The sequence below is a fragment of the Megalops cyprinoides genome, chromosome 17 (assembly GCF_013368585.1).
Source record: "Megalops cyprinoides isolate fMegCyp1 chromosome 17, fMegCyp1.pri, whole genome shotgun sequence".
Lineage (NCBI taxonomy): Eukaryota > Metazoa > Chordata > Actinopteri > Elopiformes > Megalopidae > Megalops > Megalops cyprinoides.
In genome coordinates, this window is record NC_050599.1 from 14,937,591 (window position 1) to 14,962,690 (window position 25,100).

The following is a 25,100-nucleotide window of genomic DNA, read 5'->3' on the forward strand; positions in this document are numbered from 1 at the left end:
GACTTCTATCTGCAGGAGTTGATAAGGAAGGACAGGGAGGAAGGACTACAATACTCATGGTGGCGGTATAAATTTGCTGGTGGTAGTATAACTTTGACTTTCATGGTGGGGGTATAATAAACACAATGTGCCAAAATAATATTCCAGTTGACACTTCCAAATGCAAAGTCAGACATCTCATTGATGCAACCACCCTTGACATAACTTTCCTGCCAACCTAACCTATCCATCACACCTCCCAGACAAAATGCATATGCCAACACAAAAACTGACTTCATTTTGGCATATGCATTGTTCATATTCCTCCAATTTCTTGCTCTCATTAAGTCCTGCATATCCCCTAATAACACAGCCACACCTATCTATTGCATTCCATGGCCCCTTGGAAGCTTTCGTAATAAATTAGACTTCCTCCTCAGCTCTCTCCCAAGACATGATATCCCTATGATGTTAATTGGGAATTTCAATATCCATTCACCAAACCCTCAGTTTTATGGCTACTTTCCACTTCTTTAATCATTCAGTTTCCTCTTAGCGCTGTCCTCCCTGACACACAAAACCAGCAACCAGCTTGGCCATGTTTTCTCAAGAACATGCACCAGTTGCCTTGAACTGACCCCACTTCACTCTCTGTTTCTTCATCTCCTTCTCCTCCTACCGGGTTCTGCTGCATCAACTCCGACTGCAATGGTCATGTAATGTATTCTGTCTCACACAGCACATCAGCTAAGGTGATTTTCTCACATCCAACTCTAGAGGTATTCTCTCAACTTTCTCTCAATGGATACTGAGAGGCCCTCATTCCTATTGACACTTTCATCCACTATTGTCTGTGTCCAGTCACCAACAGAAATCTAAACTCATCCTCTAAAAAACTGTGGTTTGACCGAGTCACCATGCGCTAACAGGACTAAACTGCATTCAACAGAACAGAAATGGGAAAACAAAAATCTAAGCTGACTACCCCACTGTCTTGGCAGAATATCAGCATCTTCTCTCAGCATTATACTCTGCTGTTTCATTTACTAAGGCTTCCTACTTTCAAACAAAACTTTTAGCAGTTTCTGACAACCCACAGAAGCCATTACTTAAGCTCTACCTTCTCCTCCATACTCAGTCCTCAGCTACTGTTGAGGTTGAACTCTCAGTAAGATTATTTAAAGGTTAAGAGGTTAATTATTATTATTATTATTATTATTATTATTATTATTATTATTAGTAGTAGTAGTAGTATTGTTCTAAATGGGAATACAACTATCTTAGCTGTGAAAAGCTAAGCTGTGGTTCTTCTAAACCTGTGTATAAGGTAGAGCTCATGATACTTACGCATCCTCCGGTTTTCCTAGTTTTTGGACAAATCAAATTTTCCTTCAGTTTTTATAGAGCGGTGTATATGAGCTATATAAAGAGTTACATATACTGTATGTTGTATGAGCCATTTTAGATTTATAGATCTGATTTTAAGTTAATTAGAAGATTTTTGTGTTTTTTGGTTAACATTGAGCAGATGCTGAAACTTCTTAATTTTCCTTTGGTACTAGCATCCATAACCTTTATTATACTGCATTAAAATTTGGACCACTATTGAAGAATGGCCCTAATACTACATACTATAACTTTGCAATTTAGAAAGAGCTTGATACATGGATTACAGAAATCAAGTCTTGTGCTGATAGGCCCCATGTTCCATGAGGGGCTGACATTTAATTGTTTTTTTTTTTAATTCAAAATGGTGGGAAATCCAGCATTGTGGACCTGATGGGAGTTTATATCATGATTTGAAATGGCCACTGTGGTACCACCATGAGACAAATGGGTGCCATTTTTGTGTCAGTACACTCCTCCACAGTCCCACCAAAATTCATCGGTTGTTGTTGTACCATTTGGGATTTATAACCATTTTCCTAAAAAAAGAAAAAATAGTGGAAGAATGCACAATGCTAACAGAAACAGTGTTGTTCCAAAACTGGCAGTACTTGGATCTCTAATGAACTTTTACAATTGAATATCACAGATTATTACAAATGCAGAAGAGCCATCCTCCCCCCATAAAAAGAAATACGTAAAACTCATGAGTAAAATGAATGCGTGTACATAAAAGCTGTGTCAACATGCATATTGTTACCTGACTCATGACAGTAGTATATCGTCTCCATATGCTAACATGTACACATCTGCTCTGATATGACAAAACACAATGGTGTTGGAAGCCAGTGTCTCCTCAGGTTCTTATGGGCATATGTTTTGCAGATGAGGTTCTCATGTCATTTCTACCAATCAGGTTAGAAGGAACCATGCTGCCATCTGTTTCTCATGAGAGGGAAATTGGCAATAGAGAAGTCAATACGTGATCTTTCAAATATTCAAGAAATTATAACTCAAAGAATTTATCATTCAAATTAAGGTCAACAGATTTTAAACTCTTCATAATACAAAATATTGTATAATAATTTGCATAATTTTTCCTTTGTGCCAGAGAGCAGCAGCAATTATAATGTTAGACCAATTTACAAGGGTGAGATATTCCAGATATGAATTTCTAGTATCCCAGCAAGAAAAAGGAAGCCTGTATTTTGGGATCAAGCACAAAATCTTCTGTCATAACCATGATTTTCTATCTTCAGAATTAATTACAAGAAGGATTGAGAATGTGGGGATGACCAGATGGGACACAGTATGTCACAATGGCTTCCATGACCTTACTGTAACATGTCATCATATTGACCCTAATCAGCATGATTCAGAGTAAAAAGGTGAGTCCATACTGGAAGTATGGGGAAAACAGGCAGCATACAGACCTTTTTGAACCAAATCCCTGTGATGATAAAAGCCATTGCTCTGGTTTGCGGGAGATCAGTATGTCTTCTGGGAACGTTGGCTCTCTGTACTGTTGGATAATGGCTGGCAGTACAATATATCACAAGGATTTTCATACAGGCACACAATGTGATTAACATCTGCGCAGAGCCTGCCTTCATGACGATCCAAGGGTTGGTGAACCCCGGGAGGCTACCCATCTTTTGTTATATCCAGGTAAGAGAAACTAAAACTATTTTCATAAACAAATTCACTGTGTAAAAAAGACATTAAACATGTAAAACTCATGCAACCAATATTTATGTCATCCTCTGTGTGCATTCTAAGCAGAAAAACTTTGAAAGTTTGCACCAAAATTTGCCCTCAGAGACGATAGGAAATACTTACCTTATATCTCCAATTATTTTATATTACTATCTGATGAAGTACAGCAGGCATCTTGAATGTATACAGTAACTGACCACGTTCTGGAATATAGCCAGTCAAAGGTAACTGAAGCCTAAAAATAAGGCACATTGTGTATCATGGGTTGTCCACTGTACACTCCTACAAATATATCTAAAGGAAACAAAAGTGAAATCCAGTTCTAACATTGTAATTCTCCTATTGTTACATTTAGAAAAATACACAGTTTTACCGTTCTGTGAACATATGGCTGCAATTAGATAGTAATAAACATGCAACAGGGCTGGATTAGCACCTATGGGCAAATTTTATTTGCCTTGTGCCAACTAGACCAAGACTATTATTTGAATGTGTATTTATTATGTCAGTTTCATGAATGTACTTCATGAATAAAATTGGCAACTTAAAGAACATGCCATTTCTTTGTAACAATGACACTTTCTCACAGTGAATGTTCTTCTGTAGCAATGCATCACAGAACCCTTCTGTGTGACTGTGGTACATAATGAAACTCAGCTGAGTGACACATGTGACCCCCAGTTCAACTCAATCAGTCGTGCTGTCGGTCTAGCCGCCCAACCAAAAACGGATTGCGAGTCTAATTAAGTCATGGCCTCTTCGTTTCTCTGATGGGTTTTGCAGCAGGATGTTTTTCTGCCGCCAATAACTTTGTTGATTTGGGCTCCAGCATTTAGATCACTGGATGCCTCCCACATCAGTGCAAAATATGGTGCGGAGCAGACAGTGCGATACCCAGCGGCCCATTAGGCGCTGTGGGAATGGATGCGATACCCAGCAGCCCATTAGGAGCTGTGGGAATGGATGCCGGTAATTGTCCACGTTGCTGTAGCGTTCTGTGGGAGGTGGAACAGCAGGCCGGTAAAAACTTGTCTGAGCCAAAGAGCACTGGCATCAAACAGAGCGATGATTATGGTTAAGATTAATGGGAATGGTAAATGTTTCCAAAGAGCTAGGTAGCTATTTTAAAAAAGCTGTAATGCTTTTTCTCTCTATTTTTGTTGTTGTAGCTGTTTTTTTTTTTTTATTTTTGGGTAAATGCCGTTCCCATCTAAGGTAGAAAAAAGTAGGAAAAAAGTCAAGATTCATGTAATTGTGTGGCAATTTAGAAAAATTGGAAGGAGGAGTTGGTTGGGGTGGGATGGGGTAGGGGGGTACCTCAGATCAATACCGTTGTTTGGCATCTGGATCTAACCAGCGCTGTGAAGTACCCCCTCATTTCTGTGGAGCTGACTCCCTCCCTGTCTCTCCCTTCTGTGGAAGGACCTTGGTTTACCTCACAGGAAGGGTTCGACAGGAAACCTCTGGAAGGAATTTGTGGTGCTTTCATTTACCAACAGAAAGGGGAGAACAAACACAGGCTCTCCCGAACCCCTGCTCCTTGGTGGTGAAGTGAGCGACCCACAGATCCCCACAGCTTCCCTAGTGCATTCCTTTACTGAAGTCACCTCAAACCAGTCAAAATGGTTTCATGTTTTTCTGGAGAGTAAAATGGCTAACAATAGAAATGGATTAAGTACAGTGGTCAGTGGGGCCCTTTGATAGACTAGCATATTGCCAAGCATGTGTACCATATTCTACTTTAAACTACAGAAACTGGAGTAACTTTATAAATGTTAAAATCTAATATACACCTACAATCATTTCACACCTCTGTTAGTGATATTGTGTCTGGAATCCATCTGTTTAATCTGCTTCTTATATTAATGATACTATCAAATTCCACTCAGATGCTACAATACAGGGGCAGCAAACCATCCACAGTCCTGCAGTTTTTCTAAGCATCCCTGAGTGGTGAACTGCATTCATTTCCCTTAATAACTGATAAAAATATGTAATAACTACAAGCTACAACAGCTACAAGGCAATATTATATGGTTTGCAAGCAGAGTAAAGTTTCTCAGAATTGATCATGTCTATGAAAGAGACCAAAGCAAAATTATTTTTTCAGTGGAATTTCTGTCCAGTATAGAGCTACATCAACCTGATGTATATTGATGGCCTCTTGTGTTTAAGCTTGCCCAGTGATATTTCACTCCTAAAATGTACATAACTGCTACCAAACCTAAGTCATTAATGGTTAATGTTATTGACCATGTGTAGTCAACTGCATATAAAAAGCCATCTGCAAAACTGAGGTAACCACTAACTAAAACAGCTGCTAATGTTACAAGACCTGGATTCGCAGCCAAAATGATCTCACTGATTCAAACAAATAAAAAAGAATTGTACAATTACAAGGTTAGGTATAATGCAAAAAAGGGGTAAACAAATGATTCTACCGACCCATACATTTAAAAAATACTTTATAGATTGGCAGCTATTTTTATGTCAAATATTTTTGCTGGCTGCTTTTACCATGCCATGCAACACCATTATAGATGAAGTCAAAATCATATATTTCAATGCAACCACTTGCACAGTTATTATAAAGACACACTTAGAACAAGAACAATCATCTGACAGGAATCCATGGCGCCGTTCTTAACAAATGTTAATCTTCTTAAGAAATGCTAGTCTAATCAAAAACAAATAAAAAGACAAAAAACACACAGTCTCACACACACACACACAAGGCACAGATGGGATGCAAAAATCCATGCTGTTGATTTCCCTACAGTGACCGCCTGTTATACATTTGTGGTTCAACGCAAATATGGTTATAATAAAATGCTCTGTTTGAGTCTGGCACGTGTTGGAGAGTGGGCTGTGGGCAGGCACTGTCAGACATACACTGCTACACAAACCAGTGGCAGCAAAACGATAGAAACCATTTTGAGGCCTCTAAGCTGGTCTGAATACTACATACACTTCAGAAATCAAGCCTTGGGTTAGGGCAAAGCAAAATGCTAAAACACGTCCTTCTGGCTAGACCTCAAATATACATGTCCAGGCGAAAACCCTAACTGCCAAGGCAGAGAGCAGTAGCAAAACAAATGCCTTCCCCAGTTTAAGGATGGAGAACTCTACGATTTTAACACTTTATCAACTCTCTGGAGCACGCTCACAAGAAAAACCTCACTTGCATCGATTGCATTTATAGAAATTAAATATTGTAACCTATAACCTTTACCTGGGAATAGAGGTTAAATACCATCCTATACTCCTGCTATCTTCTAACATTAAGTTGTATAACACAGATGTAGCAACCCAGTTCTTACTGTGTGCACAGATGGGCTTCATACAAATATGATATTATTTCAAAGGTTAAATGTCAATTTGGTGGCAATATAAATATACAGTTACCATATATTTGTATCACAAAAAATTCAAAATCAAAGGTCATTTAATAACTTTTGTTAAACTATTACTAATACTATTTCAACTAAAATTTAAGTAAAACAACTAAAATTAAGTAAAATGCAAATTGACATTTATTCATGTTTATTTACTTAATTCAAAACAAAAGACAGAGTGACTGTGTGAAATCCTGTAAAGTTGTTTCTCTCATTGTGGCTCATACTCTAAGACAGCTGTTTAATTTGTTTGCTAATAAATGCAATATCACCCAATGGATTCTCCTGATCCATAGCTCTTGACTGTGGAAAATACTGGTCTTAAGGGATAGAGCAAGACAGCTACTGAAATCCCAAAGATTTCCTCCATATGCGGGTTTAAGGAAGGCAGATATCTGTCCAACCAATCCTGTTTATAATGTTCTACATTTAAAAACAGATTTCTCTAAAAAAAACAAAAAAAATACACTTAATTGCTTTTCTTCTATTAACACTGCTCAACCACAGAAAGAAATAACCAAATAAACATGTCAAATGGTCATAAATAAGGAACACATTCAGTTATTTTAAATAAAAATGAGGTTGGAAAAATGGTTCCTAAACTGCAAATAAATCACAGTTTTAAAACTAAATCCATCTGTGTGTTCATGTGTTAATTGGACACATCCACCAAGCACAAAAGTAACCAAAAGGTTCCTGTTTTGATTCCCCACTGGGGTGCTGCTGCTGTGCCCTTGAGAAAGATACTAAAGAATTGCCTCAGTAAATATGCAGCTATATAAACGGATAGCATGTAAAAATTGTAACTTATGTAAGTCACTCAGGATAAGAGTGTCTCTAAAATAACAGTCATGTAATGTGAGAAATGTATTATTATTATTATTATTATTATTATTATTATAGATATTGAAATAGAGAGCCCTGTCTATGATTTGGATACTTGGGCCTTGGTTCAGAGTTCAGTACATAATTACCATTAATGAAAGTTCAGTCCTTCCAGAAAACAGCAGTTGCTTGCAGACACTTTGGTGTTGTGACTTTTATTGCTAGTGGCAAGATTTTGTTCTTTTGAATCTTATGAAAGCATTTGGTGTAAACAAAATAATAAACCTGAAACATCTCCATGCTGAAATATGCCAAAACACAGAATCTCTTTCCCAACCTCATTTAATGATGCCCACAGCAACCACAGGAACAGAGGATCCAAGATAGGAGAAATAAAACAATTTATTTAAAAAAAAAAAACAATGAAAATGATGTGAATAAGACTGACTCTTGATTTTGAACTATATTCAAATTTTGGTCTTCTATTGCTCATCATACCCACCATGATCATTTTAATGACTTAAAATTTGACAAAACATTACTGTTTCTTTGCACCGCAATGCTCTTGGATACATGAACTACCACTATCATATGATACTAATTACTAAACTGTACTATACGGAGTCTCTTGTGTGTGGTATATCATTCATTGTCTACCATTTGTGGTGTTTGAAAATTAAATGAGTCATGTGACAAAGCCAGTTCCAGCTGATGGCAAATACTGCAGGTATTTGTTTGATCTCAGTGGACCCTGAAGAAACACAGCTGTATCCCATTTCCACCTTTTCATCTCCTGTGGCAGTGTGAGAGTGGCACGCCTACAGTTACCTAAGAGTACCCCACGTCATGTTTGAAAGAGGTGTCTGTGTTTACATCCTGTAAAGGTCAGGTTACGGTCACCTTTCCACAAGTGAGAACCATGCGAGTCCCAGAGAACCATTTGTACTGAGGATGTGCACGGTGTGCTTGATTAACACCATTCAAGTAAATGGCACCTTTTGCCCAGGACTGGGGAATAAGTCAGTTTTTCCTGGTCTCACCTTGGGTGTTCTTTGGTTTTTTCTTTTTTTTTTTTTTAATCCATCTAGAAACAGTGCCTTGCAAAGCAGTGTGTGAAAATCTAACCCTAGGGTTATGCCTAGTAAAATTGTTTAACTGATATCAAATACATATATAAAATACACAGAAATATAATCATGTTGTACAGAGTTTTATTTAAAATTCATGAAACAGATTTGCAGAAAGAATCTCTAATCAACCATTTGAATTCCATGAAGGTTACAGCACAAGGTGACAGCTTGTGTGCTTGTGTCTATGTGTATTTGTTTGTGCAAATATATGTGTGTGTGTGTGTGTATGTGTGTGTGTTTGTGTGTGTGTGTGTTGTGTGTGCATGTGTATTAAGAAACAGCTAAATTTGTTCGTTTGCCTGCAAGGTTTACTGCACTACTTAAAATCAGCGGACTTGACGGTGCATCATTTTAACTTATAGTCCCATGAATGAACCAAAAAAAAGCTTAGAGGAAGCCAAGCCAAAATGATCAGATGAAATCATTTTAATGGCTCTCTTGTCAGGAATGAACAATCTTTGCAACAACCCATAAATTATATTAGGCGTAGCTGGCCAGAGGGACATTAGCATCACTGTCCAACTATGACTCTTATGAAAACTTAATGGCTGCTAAGTCACACTGTTACTGATTAAGTTTTTATTGGTAAGAATGTGCTCCTTAATTTGGTATCAGTGTGTTTCTCTAATCGCAGTGTGTAAACGACAAACAGGCGTTTCATATACCTGATAAATGTTCTTTATTACACACAGACATATACTACACCAAGGTTTTTTGGAGGAGTTCCAGCCAGAGTGAAAAGCAGACACTTTCAATGGAAGAACGTTTGTGCTTATGTGGTCTAGAGGACAACTTTGTACTGAATTTAAATACAGATCATTTCTCTCCACTCCATCATGTAAAACTCTGCACGGTTAAACTTTTAACTTGGTGCTGATTTCTGCCTAAAAGTAACTTTTTGGATCAAACCTCTTAGGTTGGAAGTGAGCATTTTTTAAAAGAAAGCACTTTAAAGAGTAAAAGTTCCAAAGTCTGGCTGCCCTCAGGAATATTATCTCTGAACGACAGCGCCTTCCAAAATTGTGTGACACCAGAAGTTCAGCCCTGGAAACCATATCGTTTTAATGTTAAGTGGGATAATAGGATGAGATTTCGCATTTTCTTTTTGACCTCTGGCAAAAAAGGCATCACTGCAATATTGTCCTTCCCAGAGAGCAACAGATTTGCAGCAAACCACTTGCTGGATATGTTAACTTCACTGCATAGTGAAAGTTTGCTGACCATGGAGGGAATCAGGAATACAACCGCACATCCAATTGTCAATAGTTATTAGCAAGTTGAGTTGAGTGAGGGGTAATATAACTTCTCCAAACGTCAGGAATATTGTCTCTTTCCTGTACAGTTTTCCCAGACACTCCATGCTGTGCTTTTGCGTGATTACTTCAGTCACCGTATATTTAAGGTAGGATGTCCACTTACATGTTAACATTTGAATTTGCTCTGTGTCCACATTAACTATGACCATAGAGGCTTTATAATCTTTCTATGCATGTTGTAATATCTCCTGTCCTTCGTGTTACCTATTTACATGTTTGTTAGAATGAGATCAACTACCCTATTGGGTCATATAAATTAAAATGTCTAAAGCCAGTTTCATACTAATAAAAAGCAAGCACTGAACACATAGAAAACTAACATAATGTGACACCAAACCCTTTCTACAGCTTTCATATATTGTCAAATGCAGAACTGCTGAGTTGTAATTTGTTGCCCATGACCTGAAGCGGCTTCTTAGGAGTCTCTCTGCTTTCCCAGCATCATTAAAACTCACTGTTGAGAATTCTTTGGAATTCTTCCAGAATATATTGCTGAAAATTTAAAAAATAAAACTCATTCTCTCTACACCATGGACATTGATAGCTTCTATGTAAGTTTAAAAGGTATTACATATTCCTACCTATATTACACTATGTGGTGATACAGACATCAATAATCCTAAGAGGATATTTGTATTCTGCCCCTCCCTATTATATTTTTAATTTCAAAGTGGCTACTGTTGTTTTTCTTCTGCAAATATGTGACAACTCAATGGTAATTTTCCAGTTCAATGATGAGTTGTGAAAAGCATCCCCTCCAACTGCAAAAATGCACTTAAGTCTTTTTTCTTCATTTATGACTGACAAACAGTATTATGGAATCCAGTGTACAATAAATACTTACACAAAGACTCCTCCAAACATTTGTAACATTATACATTTGACCCTAGGTGGTAAATTATCTGTGATGCTATTCTCCCAGATTAGAAAAAGTTGGAAAAAATTGAATTTTGCATCCAAAACCTGACTGCCCCTCATTTATCTGACTAAATTAATCTGCAGTGAATTGCTCTCTCTCCAAAACCACACTTTTTCACACTGTTCTTTGGCAGCATCGCAACCAGAGAGGTTGGATTTGAGGCGGGTAGTTTCAATGTCGTCATTATGGCTGTTTTTTTTTTTTTTTGTGTCCCAGAAATAAATACAATAGGATAATAATAAAAGGAATTGTTCTATTGTTTCAAATATACACAAGAAAACTTGTTTACAAGGTTGCATCACTTAAACGATAGATATGTTCAATGTACTAAACAAGCTTATGAATGGGACAGAAGGGATTTCTTCAAGCTAACTTTGTGCAAACAATACTCGTGATGTACAGCAAGACATACAGGATGGGTCACCAAAATGCAATGGCAGAACGGAAGAATTTTGAAAAGGTTCCCTTTTAAAGAACATGAAACTACTTGGTTTATGAGATGTATTTCTGTATGCATCATGAGTCACTGTCACCTAAAACTGACACTATAGTTGGCATTATATTCCTTGTGACTCTAACCCATCTCTCTGCAAAAGCAAATCAATAACATTGTCTTTCACTGGTCTGTTGTAAATCTATCATAGAAGTCAAGGAAACAGCATTAAGTGGATTAAGGCCGTACACCCCTTTCTGAAACTGTTATTCAGTAGTAGAGCATCTGCAGGCAAAAGCTAAACAAACAAACAAAAAAAAAAAACAGTATAAACAATAACAGTTGTGATAATAAGTTGACAAAAATAAGCCTTTTATGCAATATTGGACTTCTGTTTGTAAGGTCATAACATAACAACACGGTGCTTCCCAGCAAAAGTCACAAGGCTCACAAACAGCAAAACAGAGTGCTACTAAAGGTGAAACTGTTCCCTTTCTGAAGCCAGCAGTGCCGTAGTCATGAGTCCCACATTTCTGACAGTCTTTCGTGGGTTTGGAATGTCCCAGAACATTCTTGTTTTTGAAACAGCTTCTCTCTCTCTCTCTCTTTCCTGCCTATTGCATAGAGCTGCAGGACTGCAGCCTTTGGATCCCTGTGAGCAGAAAGCAGGCTCGCTACTGAGAAAGCAAGGACCTCCCTCTCATCATATGTGCAAGCTAACTGTATGCACAGAAAGCAGTTAGAATTAAGCCACAAAAACATTATATTTACAGAACGTGTAACCAGTTTAAGTTTAACATCACAGTATGTAATTCAACGCTTTCTCGCTACTTCCTCTCTGCTGACCTACGCGTCTATCGCTTTATGTTTTTGGTTTCCCTTACTACTGTTTCGTTGGTTATCAGCATTGCACAGTGTATACATATTCTTCACACTCCGGTTTTCGAGATAAGAGAACTCCTGGGATGATGTTAAAGTCTTTAGTATCAGGAGCGGCGGGGCAGGGCTAGAACTTGGTACTGTGGCTAAAACTGTCCGACATGATGATATTCTTGTAGAAGTTGTCAGAGCGGACCGAGCAGTAACCTTTGACCTTGTCAATGACCTGGTGCACAGGGATGATGGAAGAGGACGCGTCCCCATCCGATGGACCAAATTTGGGGCTGCTTTGGCTGGAGTAACCTTTACCTGGCCGTAAGAAAATACAGAAGAGCAAAAATGATATCAAAGGAGTGTGATGGTAGGACTGTCCATTGTCGACCAGAATGTCTTTGAAATGGATGCATACTTTGATGTGAATTCATACTTCCTACATGAGGTTATCTGCTTTAAAGGAAGGCCTAGTTAGCAAATTAAAAATGAAAAAAAGAAAAAATACACAGATGAACACACCCACACACAATCACGTTTATATATATATATATATATATATATATATATATATATATATATATATATATATGTATATATATATATACACAGTGTATGTACTGTATATAATTGCAGATGAAATTATTGGCAACCCATTTTAAACAATTACAGTACAATCTTTACTTGGAGGGTGATTCTTCAGCAATACTACTATATTTCTACTACTGTATTTCTACATAGATAGATTTACACACTGCATATATATTTTTTCTTTTATATATAATAATCTAACACACCAGCAGATTAATTCAATAACAAATGTTGGGATGGGTTTGCATATTAAATATCTGATCTAAAAGGTCTACAACATTGTTTAAAATTGAGTTCCAATTTTATGTCTCCAGCTGTGCATGTGTGTCTGTGCATTCTGATGGAATACATTCTAGGGACACATGCAGGTTCAGATCCCATAGAAATTCCACTCAAAATGATAACTGCACAAAAGTCTTCAGCCCATGCCAACATGTTTTACACTTTCTTTTTCCACCGCTTTTTTTTTTTCATTTATTTCTGATTGCTGTGCCATGTGCAATTCTTGGGATTGTTTCACAGGGATTTGATTATCTAAGAACAACTGCTTCCAGAACAGGCTTCAGAAAGCCTGACTTAAAGAGAGGTGAGAGATTGGCTGGGAGCACAGCTTTCAGAACAAAGGGTTTAGCTGTTGGCCTCAGAACTTTGGCTGCTTAGCTCCTTCCCTGTCGTGCCCGGCAAAACGAACAGTGCGTATTTGGAACAGTTATATGAGCAAAGACAGAAACAAAAACATCAAGAGGCAAGTGTGTGGAACGCACTGCCGAAATGCAGCAATGTAGCAAAATACACTGGTGATTTCTTACGTGTACCAGTGGTTCCTTGGTAAGTGACTCTACATCTGTCTGTACAAAATCAGACATATTTTTTACAGTTATATCACTGCTGTAATTTCAATCTTTTATTTAAAATGACCATCTTCTCCATCGTTACGCAGAGTTTTACAAGGACCTACAAACCGTGTTTGTAATAGAGATAGATGCATTCTGAAAATGCACCATGATGGAAAGTAACTGCTGTGTTTATCAGGTGTAGCAATTCAATCACTTGATGACATGTGTTGTAGGCATGGGCTCCTAAATTTTTAAGGCTGTGACTTCCACCGCAATGCCGTGCCAAATCAGGTCAGCCTATACGTCCCTTGGCCTAATTAATCTTTGGATCAGTCAAATATGACAGCATTGTCAACTAAATTGCAGAGATTAACTGGACATATATACACATCTGGAAGCGATGGGAGAGACCAGTCTTGGCAAAGACAGTTAGAGCTTTACTTCTCAGCAATGACAGACCTCTGGGGACGAAAAGGAGAGACAAACACCGGCTAGAGAAACAAGAGGAAACACTTTCAAAACTCTGAGTCTGAGCTATTATATTGCCATACCTATGCTGTAAAATATCATAGAGATTAGAATGGCTCTAAATGACATACATTAAAGTACACTTACAAAACCCATAATATTGGAGCTCACTCACAGGAAGCGTACCATTGCTGTTGTCAGAAACTAATAAAGTAGACCAAGTTTGCCCATGGTGTAATCTTTTGAAATGTATTTTTCAGGCTGGTGAGTTCTCCTTATTTTTGGGGGTGGGTAGGTTAGAGGGGATTCAAAACATCACATTGAACTTGATTCAGTTTTATTTATTTTTTTTCACGTATACAGCTACGCAGTCAGCCAGCACTGTGCAGGAGCTGAAATATATTAGCGGTGGGCCACGTTAAACACTGTGGCGAAATATGTTAATTGGTCCAAGCTGAGAACCTAATGAACACTTGCAGTATAAACTCTATTCATGGCGCACTGCGGTACGGGTTGGTTCATAATTCCAGTGCCTGGAAAAACCCTGTTCTTGTCAGCATATCTGTACGTTTGCATACCACTGGACTAACATCATGCAACGTGATGACTGAATGAGCTCTTTTTGGTTTTTAGGGGGGGCTTGGAATGCACACTGAGCATATGGTATCAAAATGATATTTTGATGCTGCAATGCAGGCTGTGTGCTTTCTGTGGTACATCTGATGCAAGCGGAAAACAGTAGCTTCCCATGATAGCGGAATTAGTGTTATATGAGTGAGCGCAACATTCAGACCCTTCAAATGAGCAAGGCAGTCAACCTGCCAATTTAACCATTCCGCTTCTGTGATGTGGCTGAATGCAACTCATTTTTCTTGATATCAACTGCATGGGAAACGCTGAACCCCAATTATGGCACACACTAAATACTTGCAGCCTACAGTGTGATATTTTATATGGATCTGTATGTCCTTGAACAAATCACTGTAAAAGGATGAGACAGTTTCTCAAAAGTTATAAAAGCTTCATAAAAATCAAAAAGTCAATGGCAGACTAGAGCCTTGTGCCTTAAAAGGTCTTAATGTTGCACTTATCATCCTATGGGAGGAAGGCCAATCACACGATGTAAGGAAGCATGGAGTCAAGCTGGCTATGATGTCTTTTTACCTCGACAGGATTCGCCTTGCCATTATTCATGGGAATTATCTACACCACAAACATAAATACAGTATAAGGATCAGGCACCACTTCACTTGTGCAAAACATCGAGAGATGAACAAAAATTTCTTGGACAATTCCTCATTGGGCTGTGTACAAAATGCACTGTAATCCATCACTGTGCTAACTGATAACTGCATATTGAACCTATTATTAGAATTTACTAATACAACATGTCTCTCAACAAAAGTAATATTTGTTTATAACTGTATTAGAAAAAGTGTGTTTTCCCAGAGTGCTTTCTATGCTTTACTCTTTCAGTCCTGGGTACAGAATAGTAAATTTCAATACAAAGCAAAATTAGAGTGTAGAGCTGCTCAGCACTAACCGGAAAGACAGAAAAGTATTGAACAAACACAGCAGATTTGTACAAGCACACATACATTAGCACTGATGATAATTAAAACCACTCTTTAGGAAAGAGGTTTACAATGATTTAGAGATGCAGATAAAGTAAATTAATTCAAAGAAAGTTGAAGTTAAAGAAGTGTATAAATTACTTCATATACAAACACCTCAGCAGGCACCTGTACTTCAGTGAAAAAGTCATTTTTTCCTCCAGTACTGCGTAGGACTATCCTATCACTACAGGTTCTGCTATTCATTACCAATGCTTTTGTAGAGGACAGCAGTATCTGATCCCACCCCAGCAAACACACGCACATACAAACCGTGTGCCATACCTGCATTACTGCCCCTCTTAGCAAAGGGGTTTAGAGTTGCTTTGGCCTTGGATGTCCAGTTAACAGTGCTGGAACCAAAAGAGCTGGAGGAGAGTGACTTTCCCAGGTTATCTGAGCTGACCTTCTTTGTGTTATTAGTGGCTGTCTTGCTCCAATCTGTGACAACACATTACAATAAAATTACAATTCAAAGGGTAACCATGGTTAGTTTAAATAAAATAAAATAAAAAACTAAAAGAATACAGATTTTTAGTTCTGGTATTTTATAAATATGCTTTTTTTAAATTTCCCTTTTTACAGGGTATGAAGCCTACAGTTCAGTTAAGGTCTCTGGTTTGTATTGCAATAACCCTGTTCACTGTTATTTGTGGAACCTGGAAGAAAGCAATAAAGTTAGGTTTTACTGGGTTCTGGAACAGGTAGAATGGGGGCTTTAAGTAGATTACTGTAAAGTTGAAATAATAAGAAAGCCAGACAGTCAACCTAATGAAGACTGAAATTAAAAAAATATGACAGACAAGCCAAGAAGAACAGGGACAGTTTATTGTGCAGGTTAACTCAAACCTTACTCTCAACATTCACTGTTGCTAAGTTTTAAGAAAAAATAAAAATAAATATATGCATCTCATTTGACTTGTGTATTTTATTATCTTGTATGACTGCATATTTTAGTTAATATTTATGTTAAACCTCCTTCCATGGCTCCAGAATGTTTTAAACTATTACACAGAATCAGACCAATTCTGATCATAAACATTCTAATGAAATATACTTACCTTATTGCACCGGGAAAGAGTTGAGAAACATTAACATGACTGATATTATTGTGCTAACTTTGCAAAAAGGAGTGAGGGTGTGTTTACCTGAATTGTCTGCGAGACGGAACCTTCCACAGCACAGGTATCTCCTCCATTGTTTCTGAACATTCTCTTTCAACGCGCAGTGAAATATGAAGATAAACAAACCTGCGGGAAACAAGAATGAACAGTGAAGCATCAATAACACTGAATATAACACTGCTCTAAATGTGTTACCCAGAGACTAGCTGACATGACAGTAGAGTTACACAGCATAAACAAGACCTACAAAACAAGAAAAGTTCACAGTTAAGATGCGATTTATAGACACAGGGGAGACCTCTGGTGGAAGAGAGGGCACACTACATGACCACAGGGCCAGTGTCGATCATTAATATTACTCAACCATATGCTGCACTGTCTTGAAACAGTGACCCATGAAGCTGAAGCACCCATATGCAGAAATAAGTGAGGCTCAGAAGAAACACAAGAGTTATAGAGAAACTGTTTTCTTGCATCCCTCCACAGTTCTCAAGTGACAAGAACAAGGGCGCACCTTGCAGGGAGTTGAATATGGAGAAGAGGTACATGAAGGCCAGGTTGACGGGGCCCCAGGCAAAGAAGGCGAAGCCCCAGGTCATGCCGAGCAGGAAGGTGAGGCTGACCACGCTGCGCAGGTTCCGGAGCATCTCCTCCCGGAGGGTGCGGTTGCTGCGCTTGCCGTTGCGGCCGCAGATCTGGATCATGACCACGATGAACATGGCCACGTTCATCAGGAAGATAATGCAGAAGTAGCCCACGCATGTCACGTAGAACACCACATGGCTCTTGATCCAACAGCTAAAGGGGAGGAAGAGGCACAGCATGTGAGTGCTGTGGGAGGAAGAGAAGTGCATTGCCTTTTCCATTCTGTTACCACAGCTTACTGCGGTGGTGCATCGAACGAGATACTTAACCCAAATGGCGTTGGCAATGAGCTGAATAAACAGACAACACATGAAAAGAGAGCTATGGAATTTGTCCTGGATAATGACATTTCCTATGTTAATAAACACCACGAAAATACATAGCGTAATATTTGATATAAGACTCACAATTCTGAGGAGCCTTGGCCATTCTCCTCTTTTCCATAGTACTCCTTCCCATAAGAGTTCCTGTCAACTGCTACCACAATGGCTACGATTGTAGCAGGCAAGCCTAGACAAAATGAAATATTTCACTATGTTTTATGTAAAATCATTTCAGGTTTTTTGTCCATAGCACAAATGGAAGACACTCTGTACATGAGATGGCTGGCGTTACTTTTTTGTAAATCAACACATTTGTGTATAAAGCATGTACACTTAACCCCAAAAACCTGTACGCTGCAAATTGCAGCCATATGAGATTAACTCATTCTCTGCTGAATTTTTACACTTAGAAACTCCTCTTTTGTTCTGTCATGTACAGGAGGGTTGCCACTTTCACGTGTTCAATGCACGTGTTGAATGTATTATCAGCACATGAAATTGGCTCTGCAATAGAAGCACAAACCCTGCCTATATTTTTACATCATCACTGGTCCTCTTGATTACTGAAAAGAACCTGAATCTACCTTTGTACATTATCACTGTCATTTCAGGACATACATTCTCTTTTTTGCTATATACCAGAAATGTGTTGTACATGGTGTTCAGTCAGATGTTGGTAAACAATAGGATTACATAAAACTACGATATAATCTCTGCCTATTGATAGCTGCAAAGTATTTGGATGCATGTCTTAGCGCAGCTGACCATGCAGGTGATGAGACCAAGTTTGATGAAAGAGGTTTTTCTTTTTATCGGTATCACAACTGAAATATGAACTGATTTTGTGATGTTGTGTATGGCTTTGCTTGTGTTGTACTCTGCCTTACTTATAAATTGCTTTGGATAAAAGCGTCTGCCAAATGAATAAATGTAAATTATTTTTTATTGCATCTATTTGATTGGAAAAACTTAAAACATATATAGTTATCTCTTCTTGTTTTGTATTGATCTTATATAATAATTTATATAAATAGTTATGCATTGTGGCAATCTATAGTTTTTGAATTTACTTTATGTCAGTATTTATGTAAATAAGTTATTTATTGTTTCCATTGTGTTAAAAAATAATTAAAAGACCGCACATTACCTGTGTTCATCTGACATAGTATTTGTATGTATACAATCTAGATAAGCTATAATATCATTGTCTGTAGACAATGATATGCTGACAAATTTGCTTTTGGAGGGGCATTCCAATAAAGACATTTAGTCAACAAAGAAAAATTATTTTACTGCACATAAAAGGGCATATCAATTTACCCATGTTATGTCAGGGGTCTTGGCATTTTCCATTTGACAGATTAGTTCTGAACAAAATGAGGGGAGCGAAACATCAAAAAATAGGCCAGGAATCAGAGCATTATTGTTGAGATTAATTATTAAATAAATGAATTAGTAAATAATAATTAATAAAGATTTGTCGATAATAAAGTTAATATATTAACGTTGATTTTCAGGCATGACTCACCCCATCCAACAATGCAGAATTTGAGGATGTAGCGCCGAATATAGGTGTTGAAGACTTTGACCAGAGCAATGTACATGTGTATAGACTCCAGGCCCATCCAGGTGAAGGATGTGAGGAGGAAAAAGTGCAGGAAGACGGCAACAGCGATGCACAGGCCCTGCTTGTCAAACGACGCCAGCCAGCCATCCAGGAGGAACACCATGTTGAGGAAGAGCAGCGAAGTGCTCAAGTTCATCAGGATCTTGGAGGGGTAATCACGCCGTAGTTTCCTGCAAAGAGCCGCGTACACACAAACACACACACTCAACACTGACTGAAACAAGGTGGAAAATACAAACAAATGCAGTCCTGGTACAAAATACAGCTTTTTCTTCTTTATACAATCCTGTGTCGGAATTGCTAGCTGCATACAGCTGCATACGCATACTACTGCATACAGTAGTAGCGTCATCTCAAAGTGAAAACCTCTGCACTGACATTGTAGAGCAATTCAAAGTTTCCTAATGAGCCACAGGGTGCCTAGGAGCAGTTAGATGAGCAACACCTGCTAACATCCCACCCCTATGTAGGAACGTAGTAGGAACAGGAATGAGTTACTCAGCAGCCCCCTTCACACAGGTTTTTTAGCCAGCTACATGTAGTTTAACACCCATCTGCCGTGGTTGCCTTGCGGTCTGAAAAACTCACTCAAAAGCGATATATGTGAGCAACGTAGCAGCTGAGAAGATGGCAGAGATACCACAGCCAATGTAGGTGATAAAGGTCAGAATCTTGGTGTTCTGTGCGTCAATCTTATCTGCAGAGCCGGAAATGTCCTGCAGGGAAACAGAGGGACAACATGGGCACACAGTAAAAGCCAGAAGTGGCAATGTGCAAGTAAATAAGACCCAAGGAAAAGGCTGGCTTTGGCATTTTGATAATTTTGTGCATGCTTGGTACATTCAACAAAACACTTTATGTCATATTTATTTTCAACTACCATGATAACTGACTTCAAACTGATATCTACTATTAGAGTTCATATATAAACCATAATGGTAAAAGTGCACTACAAACAAGGAGTAAGCAATCCTACAGTTTTTTTTTTAATTTCTGCACCTTTTCCTCTGAGACAAAATCTAGTCTTAGAATGCCCCAGTATCCATAACATCCAATCTTCTCCACTACAGTGAGCTTTTGCTCCTGTGGAAGTGTTGCAGAAGAAACTGGTATCTTACCATTAAGATGCCAAAGTGTGTGAGGTGGTCGCAGAGACAGATGGTCTTGTTTCCGTTGGAATTTGGACTGACTGTGCAGCCTTCTTTGCTCCAGCCCCCAGTGCCGTCTTATAAAGAGAAAGAGGAACTAGTTAAAACACTCCAAAAGAGTGGCCCGAAAAAGCCTTGCTGTTTTCACAGAGTCACCATTGGTGCTTCACACATTCTTCCAATTGACTGTGTGCTTGACCTGAGATTTAAATGAAAATGTGTTCGGAATTATGGTAGCTATTGGTCTTTTTATTGCTAAGATCATATTCACATATGAATACAGGTTGCTGTTTTCAGAGGTTACCAACAAGGTTTGAATTCTCATTGTGTCCGGGTCAAGAGCAAATATATCAACACGCTGTTTCACTCGCATGGAGGCTTTTTATGTGTGACACAGCCTCTTTGCGCAGAACTATACACTTGGAACCACTGCAGAAATACTCTTGCAGTCATTGTCTTCCAATCATTTGCCAAACATTAACATCTACATTACAACACTCTAGTGAAAAAGACTGTAGGAAGGAATCCTGCTCATGTTATTAAAAGGGAACACTTCCTGCTGAGAAAGGTAAACTTGGAATTTAAAAGGAAAACACCCTTTTGAAGGCCTCCCTCATTTCATTTCTGTCTGCCTGAATATGCACAGTTTCATTCCACAGTAACAGACAGAGCTACCTGCACCCACCCTGAACCCACAGAATTTCAACTTTTGATCAATTCAACCTTGAGAGGTATTTTTTTTACATTTACATGGTTTTAATACCTTAGTGAAAATGAGAAAAAAAATAGTTTCTCCATGCACTTACTTTTGATGGAAAAATCCCAAAATACACACACTGGCCTTGGTGCTGGCTGAAAGAAATAGACACAGTGAATTTAATCTTAGTTTTCTCCGATATAATAATAATTACTATAACTAAGAAATATCCATTAATGTAATAATATAATACTACTGGCACAACTGCTAAGGTATTCCATTTTTCTTAAGTGATTTTTTTTCATCTGCAGTGAGATGAATTTGAGCTGGATGCATTCAGAGTGATAAAGTTGCTGGGTGCAGTTTAATTAAAATAAAATGAACAAAATAAAAACAGGGTCTGAAATAAAAAGATTTTTCCAACAACCCACTGGGCTTCAATTAGAAAGAGAGAAAGACAGTTAAAAGTCAAAATTGGATTAATTTGAATCGGATTCCATGTAAAGAACGAGAAAACATCACACCATACAAGTAAAGATAGCTGGACATATTGGGTTGTTCAGTCATTCATTTGGTCTTGTTATAGCACATTTGAACATAAGCACTTAATCAAACAAAAGGGTCTGATACAGAAATGGAAGGAAAGGAAAGAAAAGTGGAAGAAAAGAAAACAAGCAGTTTTTTTAACAAACAACTCCAGGGGTTCAAATTCCAGAACTTGTCATTGAGTAGATTCTCTTCCTTCTCAAAATGAGATTTGACTCTGAGAATGTGGAATGGATTCACTTGTAATCAACTGTCCATCCCACAGGTATGATGTAGCTAAACATTTGAATGAATGCAAACTGTGGGAGGATGTTTGAGACTGGGACGTCAGGTCAGGTTCATTTACCTGGTATTGCAGGTGAACAATTTCTATCTCTACAGGATCTCGCAGGTTCTTGATGGACTGATTTCCTACACTACTAGCCACTACATAGCTGCTCAAGTTCAGGCCACTGGGCTTGTGATCCTGAAGAGAACAAAAATGATCATAATTCTGTAATTATTCAAAACATTTCATTTTCAAATGTTTCTTATATGAAAGGTGTGTGTGTTTGTGTGTGTGTGTGTGTGTGTGTGTGTGTGTGTGTGTGTGTGTGCGCGCATGTGTTCGTGTGCATATATGTGTGTCTGCATGCATGTGTGCAAGCGTAATTATTCAGTCCATTTCATTTTCAAAATGTTTCTTACAAGAAAGGTGTGAGTGTGTGTGTGTGTGCGTGCGCGCACGTGTGTGTGCACATATATGTGTGCCTGCATGCATATGTACGTGTAAAGATGTGTGCGGTGTGTGCCTTGGAGAAAAGGGTGTTCACCTGAAATAGCCCAATCTTGCTGAAGAACATGAAATTTATCCGGGAGATGAGTTCCGCCTCTGTGTCGCTGAGGTTGCTCAACAGAGTGGCTGGGAGTGTGACCGCAGCCAGGGGGTCCTGCTGCCCCGACTCAAAGTCAATCTGCGCAGGAAGATAAACCACATGGTCCATCCGCATTAACTTACGAGACACCCTTATCGAGAGCGCCTCGTAATTTTACACCTTACGTATTCCGTAATCTACTTACAAAACTGAATTTTTCTGAAACTGTTTGAGGCAAGGCTTATGACAACGGTTCAAGCATCCTTCCTCAGATCTGAGGCCAAAACCCTGAGGTTCATCTAGGATCCAAAGCCCTCTGAACTTTGCCAACATCGCTACTCCACATATGTCCATATTAAGCTACATTTAGCAGCGCAGGTATATAACTTCTGCTTCAGCATCATAGTTAAAGGGAGAGGAAGGAGTAAGATGGAATGTGTGATGGTGCAGATATAATTTAGTAAAATAATAAAAAACTGCAGTGCATGCTGTTTACATGTTCTTCCTGATTTCCTATTTAATTTTTTTGTTACATAACAGAAGAAAAAAACACCACGTGCAAGACAAAAATAGAATTACAGGGAATTGCAAAACCATGAAAAATATTGAAGGTACAAAAAGTACGCTTCAGTGACTTAGACAAATATACATCCTGCCACTCAGTTTGAATGGTATAAACAAGCTTGATTTTTATGAGTCACCCTTACACAGAGCTACGCTTTCCATCTAAGGTTTTCCGCTAGGACAGCCTTCCAAGAATCCCTGGCTGAGTCTGGGTCAGCACCCACTCGTTCCCATGAGTGTGGCACTGTGTATTTCCTCCAACCTCGGTTAATCTGTGAAGACTAAAGCAAAACCTCTTTTTTCCCCTCATTTGGTCAAAACCCTTTTATTCAATCTGAATTCATTCCATATTCTGTGGATGAATAAAGAGTTACGTGAAGTTCACAAAAGACACTTAAGGCTAGGGGAAAAAAATCCTTAGAAAAATTATCAGTAGCTTACTTGAAGTTTTGAATTTGACATTTGTGACTATGTTAAATTTTCAGAAAAATGGAGAAACGTTTGAAAATTAACCCTGGGGTTTTAAGTTGGATGTACATGCACACACCAAGCACAAAAGATGTCAAGTTACAATGCAAATGTGTAAGTGTTTGGCCTGTCTGCAGATTTTAAAATGTTTGGAACGTCCCCACAATCACTCTCCCTAGATTAGAGTTTTGTCACACATCATCCATTTTGATTCATGTATGTTTCTCCTTGTATGTACCACTACACACTCATTCATGCATTTAAGGAATGTGCTGGCAATATGTTTGTTTGATCTGCCTTTAAAAGCAAAAAAGCTGCTTTGAGGAGCTATACCTGGAGATCAGTGGTGTTGGGAGCCATGAATGCGCTGAAAGACGTCCCGTTGAAGTCGGTGGAGTTGAAGGCGGAGATTCCAAGAGCCAGGTTTTTGGAGGTGATACTCAGGGAAGGTCCTTCGAACACAATCTTTAGGACCATCTCGTCCACCGTTTTCAGGGCCCTGCACCATTACATACAGGGTAAGCACAACTGCATGTTGCTTGATTCATATCACTGCAAAAGACAGGGACACTTACAGTTCTGAAGTGGCTGCAAGCGCTGTGTCTGAGCTTGTCATCACATTGGAAAAAATGGTCACCATGGTGGAGGCCAGCGATGCGTTGATCTTGGCTACGTTGACAATCTCTTTTAGCTTGGTGACAACCTTCGAGACCTCATTTGTGGAAAGCTCATTTTGTGTGATGTCGGCCAGCTGGGTGGCTACATCTGCAGCGTTTTCTGAAGAGAGACATGAGATGGTGCGAGGAACTGCTGCTGATAACATTACGTTTACTTAGAAGATGCTTTCACCCAGAAAGACTACATAGTTTACATTTTTTACGTGTTACCCATTTATACAGTTGGATATACACTGAGACAATTCAGGTAACATGCCTTGCAACTAGACTTTATACACATGAGCTCAAGTGAGCCTGAACTATTCTGTTTTTTGTCTTCAAACTGTGTTTCTATGTGATAAATCATATCTTTTAAGATGCATGGTTGACAGATATAAAGTAACAGACTTACTTTAGAGGTGATTTAATGTTTTTCAGGGACTTACCGGCTGACACCTCAATGCCATCTATATCAGTGCAATTACCAAAGTCAGGAGACTCCCAAAATGAAGTATAGTTCTGCAAGTTTAATGAGCTGAAAAGAAAGTGACAACAATGTCACCCAATTCAATCAAACCACCACTTCTTCCAAAAATGGAAAGTGTTTACCCTAAATCAGCCTTTAGGAAGATGGCACTTATTGCCTTTTTTGAGTGAAATAAGTTTTTCTGAATAAAATCTGATAAATCTTCAAATCACTTGCACATCACTATGATTCAGCCTGTTAGCAATGATCTGACATTACCGGATGTGCCAAAATTTTCACGAACTGCCAGTACACTACAAAAGAAATGAAGGTTTATAATGATGTCCCAGGATGGAGAGAAACCCACCATGTTCGGGAGGCATTCTGGGCTTTATTGGGGAAGCAGGGCACAAACTGGGTAACTGTTGGTCTGCTTTCAGGCCAGTTGTAATGCAAAGGACTTTCTTCTGCAACACAGTTTTCTAAGCAGATGGAAATAAAAAAA

At 38.6% G+C, this 25,100-nt stretch overlaps 1 protein-coding gene across 2 annotated transcripts in view; it reads right to left on the bottom strand.

The window, feature by feature from the left end:
- Window positions 1–8,662: 8,662 nt before the first annotated feature.
- The window catches only part of adgrg6 (adhesion G protein-coupled receptor G6), a 50,246-nt gene continuing 33,808 nt past the window's right edge, over window positions 8,663–25,100 (bottom strand). For both annotated transcript variants that reach the window (XM_036549775.1, XM_036549774.1), the window contains 15 exons: window positions 24,963–25,077; window positions 24,576–24,664; window positions 24,049–24,250; window positions 23,807–23,972; window positions 22,400–22,540; window positions 21,934–22,053; window positions 21,151–21,196; window positions 20,315–20,421; window positions 19,785–19,912; window positions 19,098–19,366; window positions 17,654–17,756; window positions 17,116–17,399; window positions 16,626–16,727; window positions 15,763–15,918; window positions 8,663–12,287 (listed from right to left, as the gene is read on the bottom strand). In XM_036549775.1, coding sequence (XP_036405668.1) covers window positions 12,106–12,287; window positions 15,763–15,918; window positions 16,626–16,727; window positions 17,116–17,399; window positions 17,654–17,756; window positions 19,098–19,366; window positions 19,785–19,912; window positions 20,315–20,421; window positions 21,151–21,196; window positions 21,934–22,053; window positions 22,400–22,540; window positions 23,807–23,972; window positions 24,049–24,250; window positions 24,576–24,664; window positions 24,963–25,077 — 2,210 coding nt within the window. In that variant the 3' untranslated portion in view covers window positions 8,663–12,105. The remainder of the gene's footprint in view (window positions 12,288–15,762; window positions 15,919–16,625; window positions 16,728–17,115; window positions 17,400–17,653; window positions 17,757–19,097; window positions 19,367–19,784; window positions 19,913–20,314; window positions 20,422–21,150; window positions 21,197–21,933; window positions 22,054–22,399; window positions 22,541–23,806; window positions 23,973–24,048; window positions 24,251–24,575; window positions 24,665–24,962; window positions 25,078–25,100) is intronic.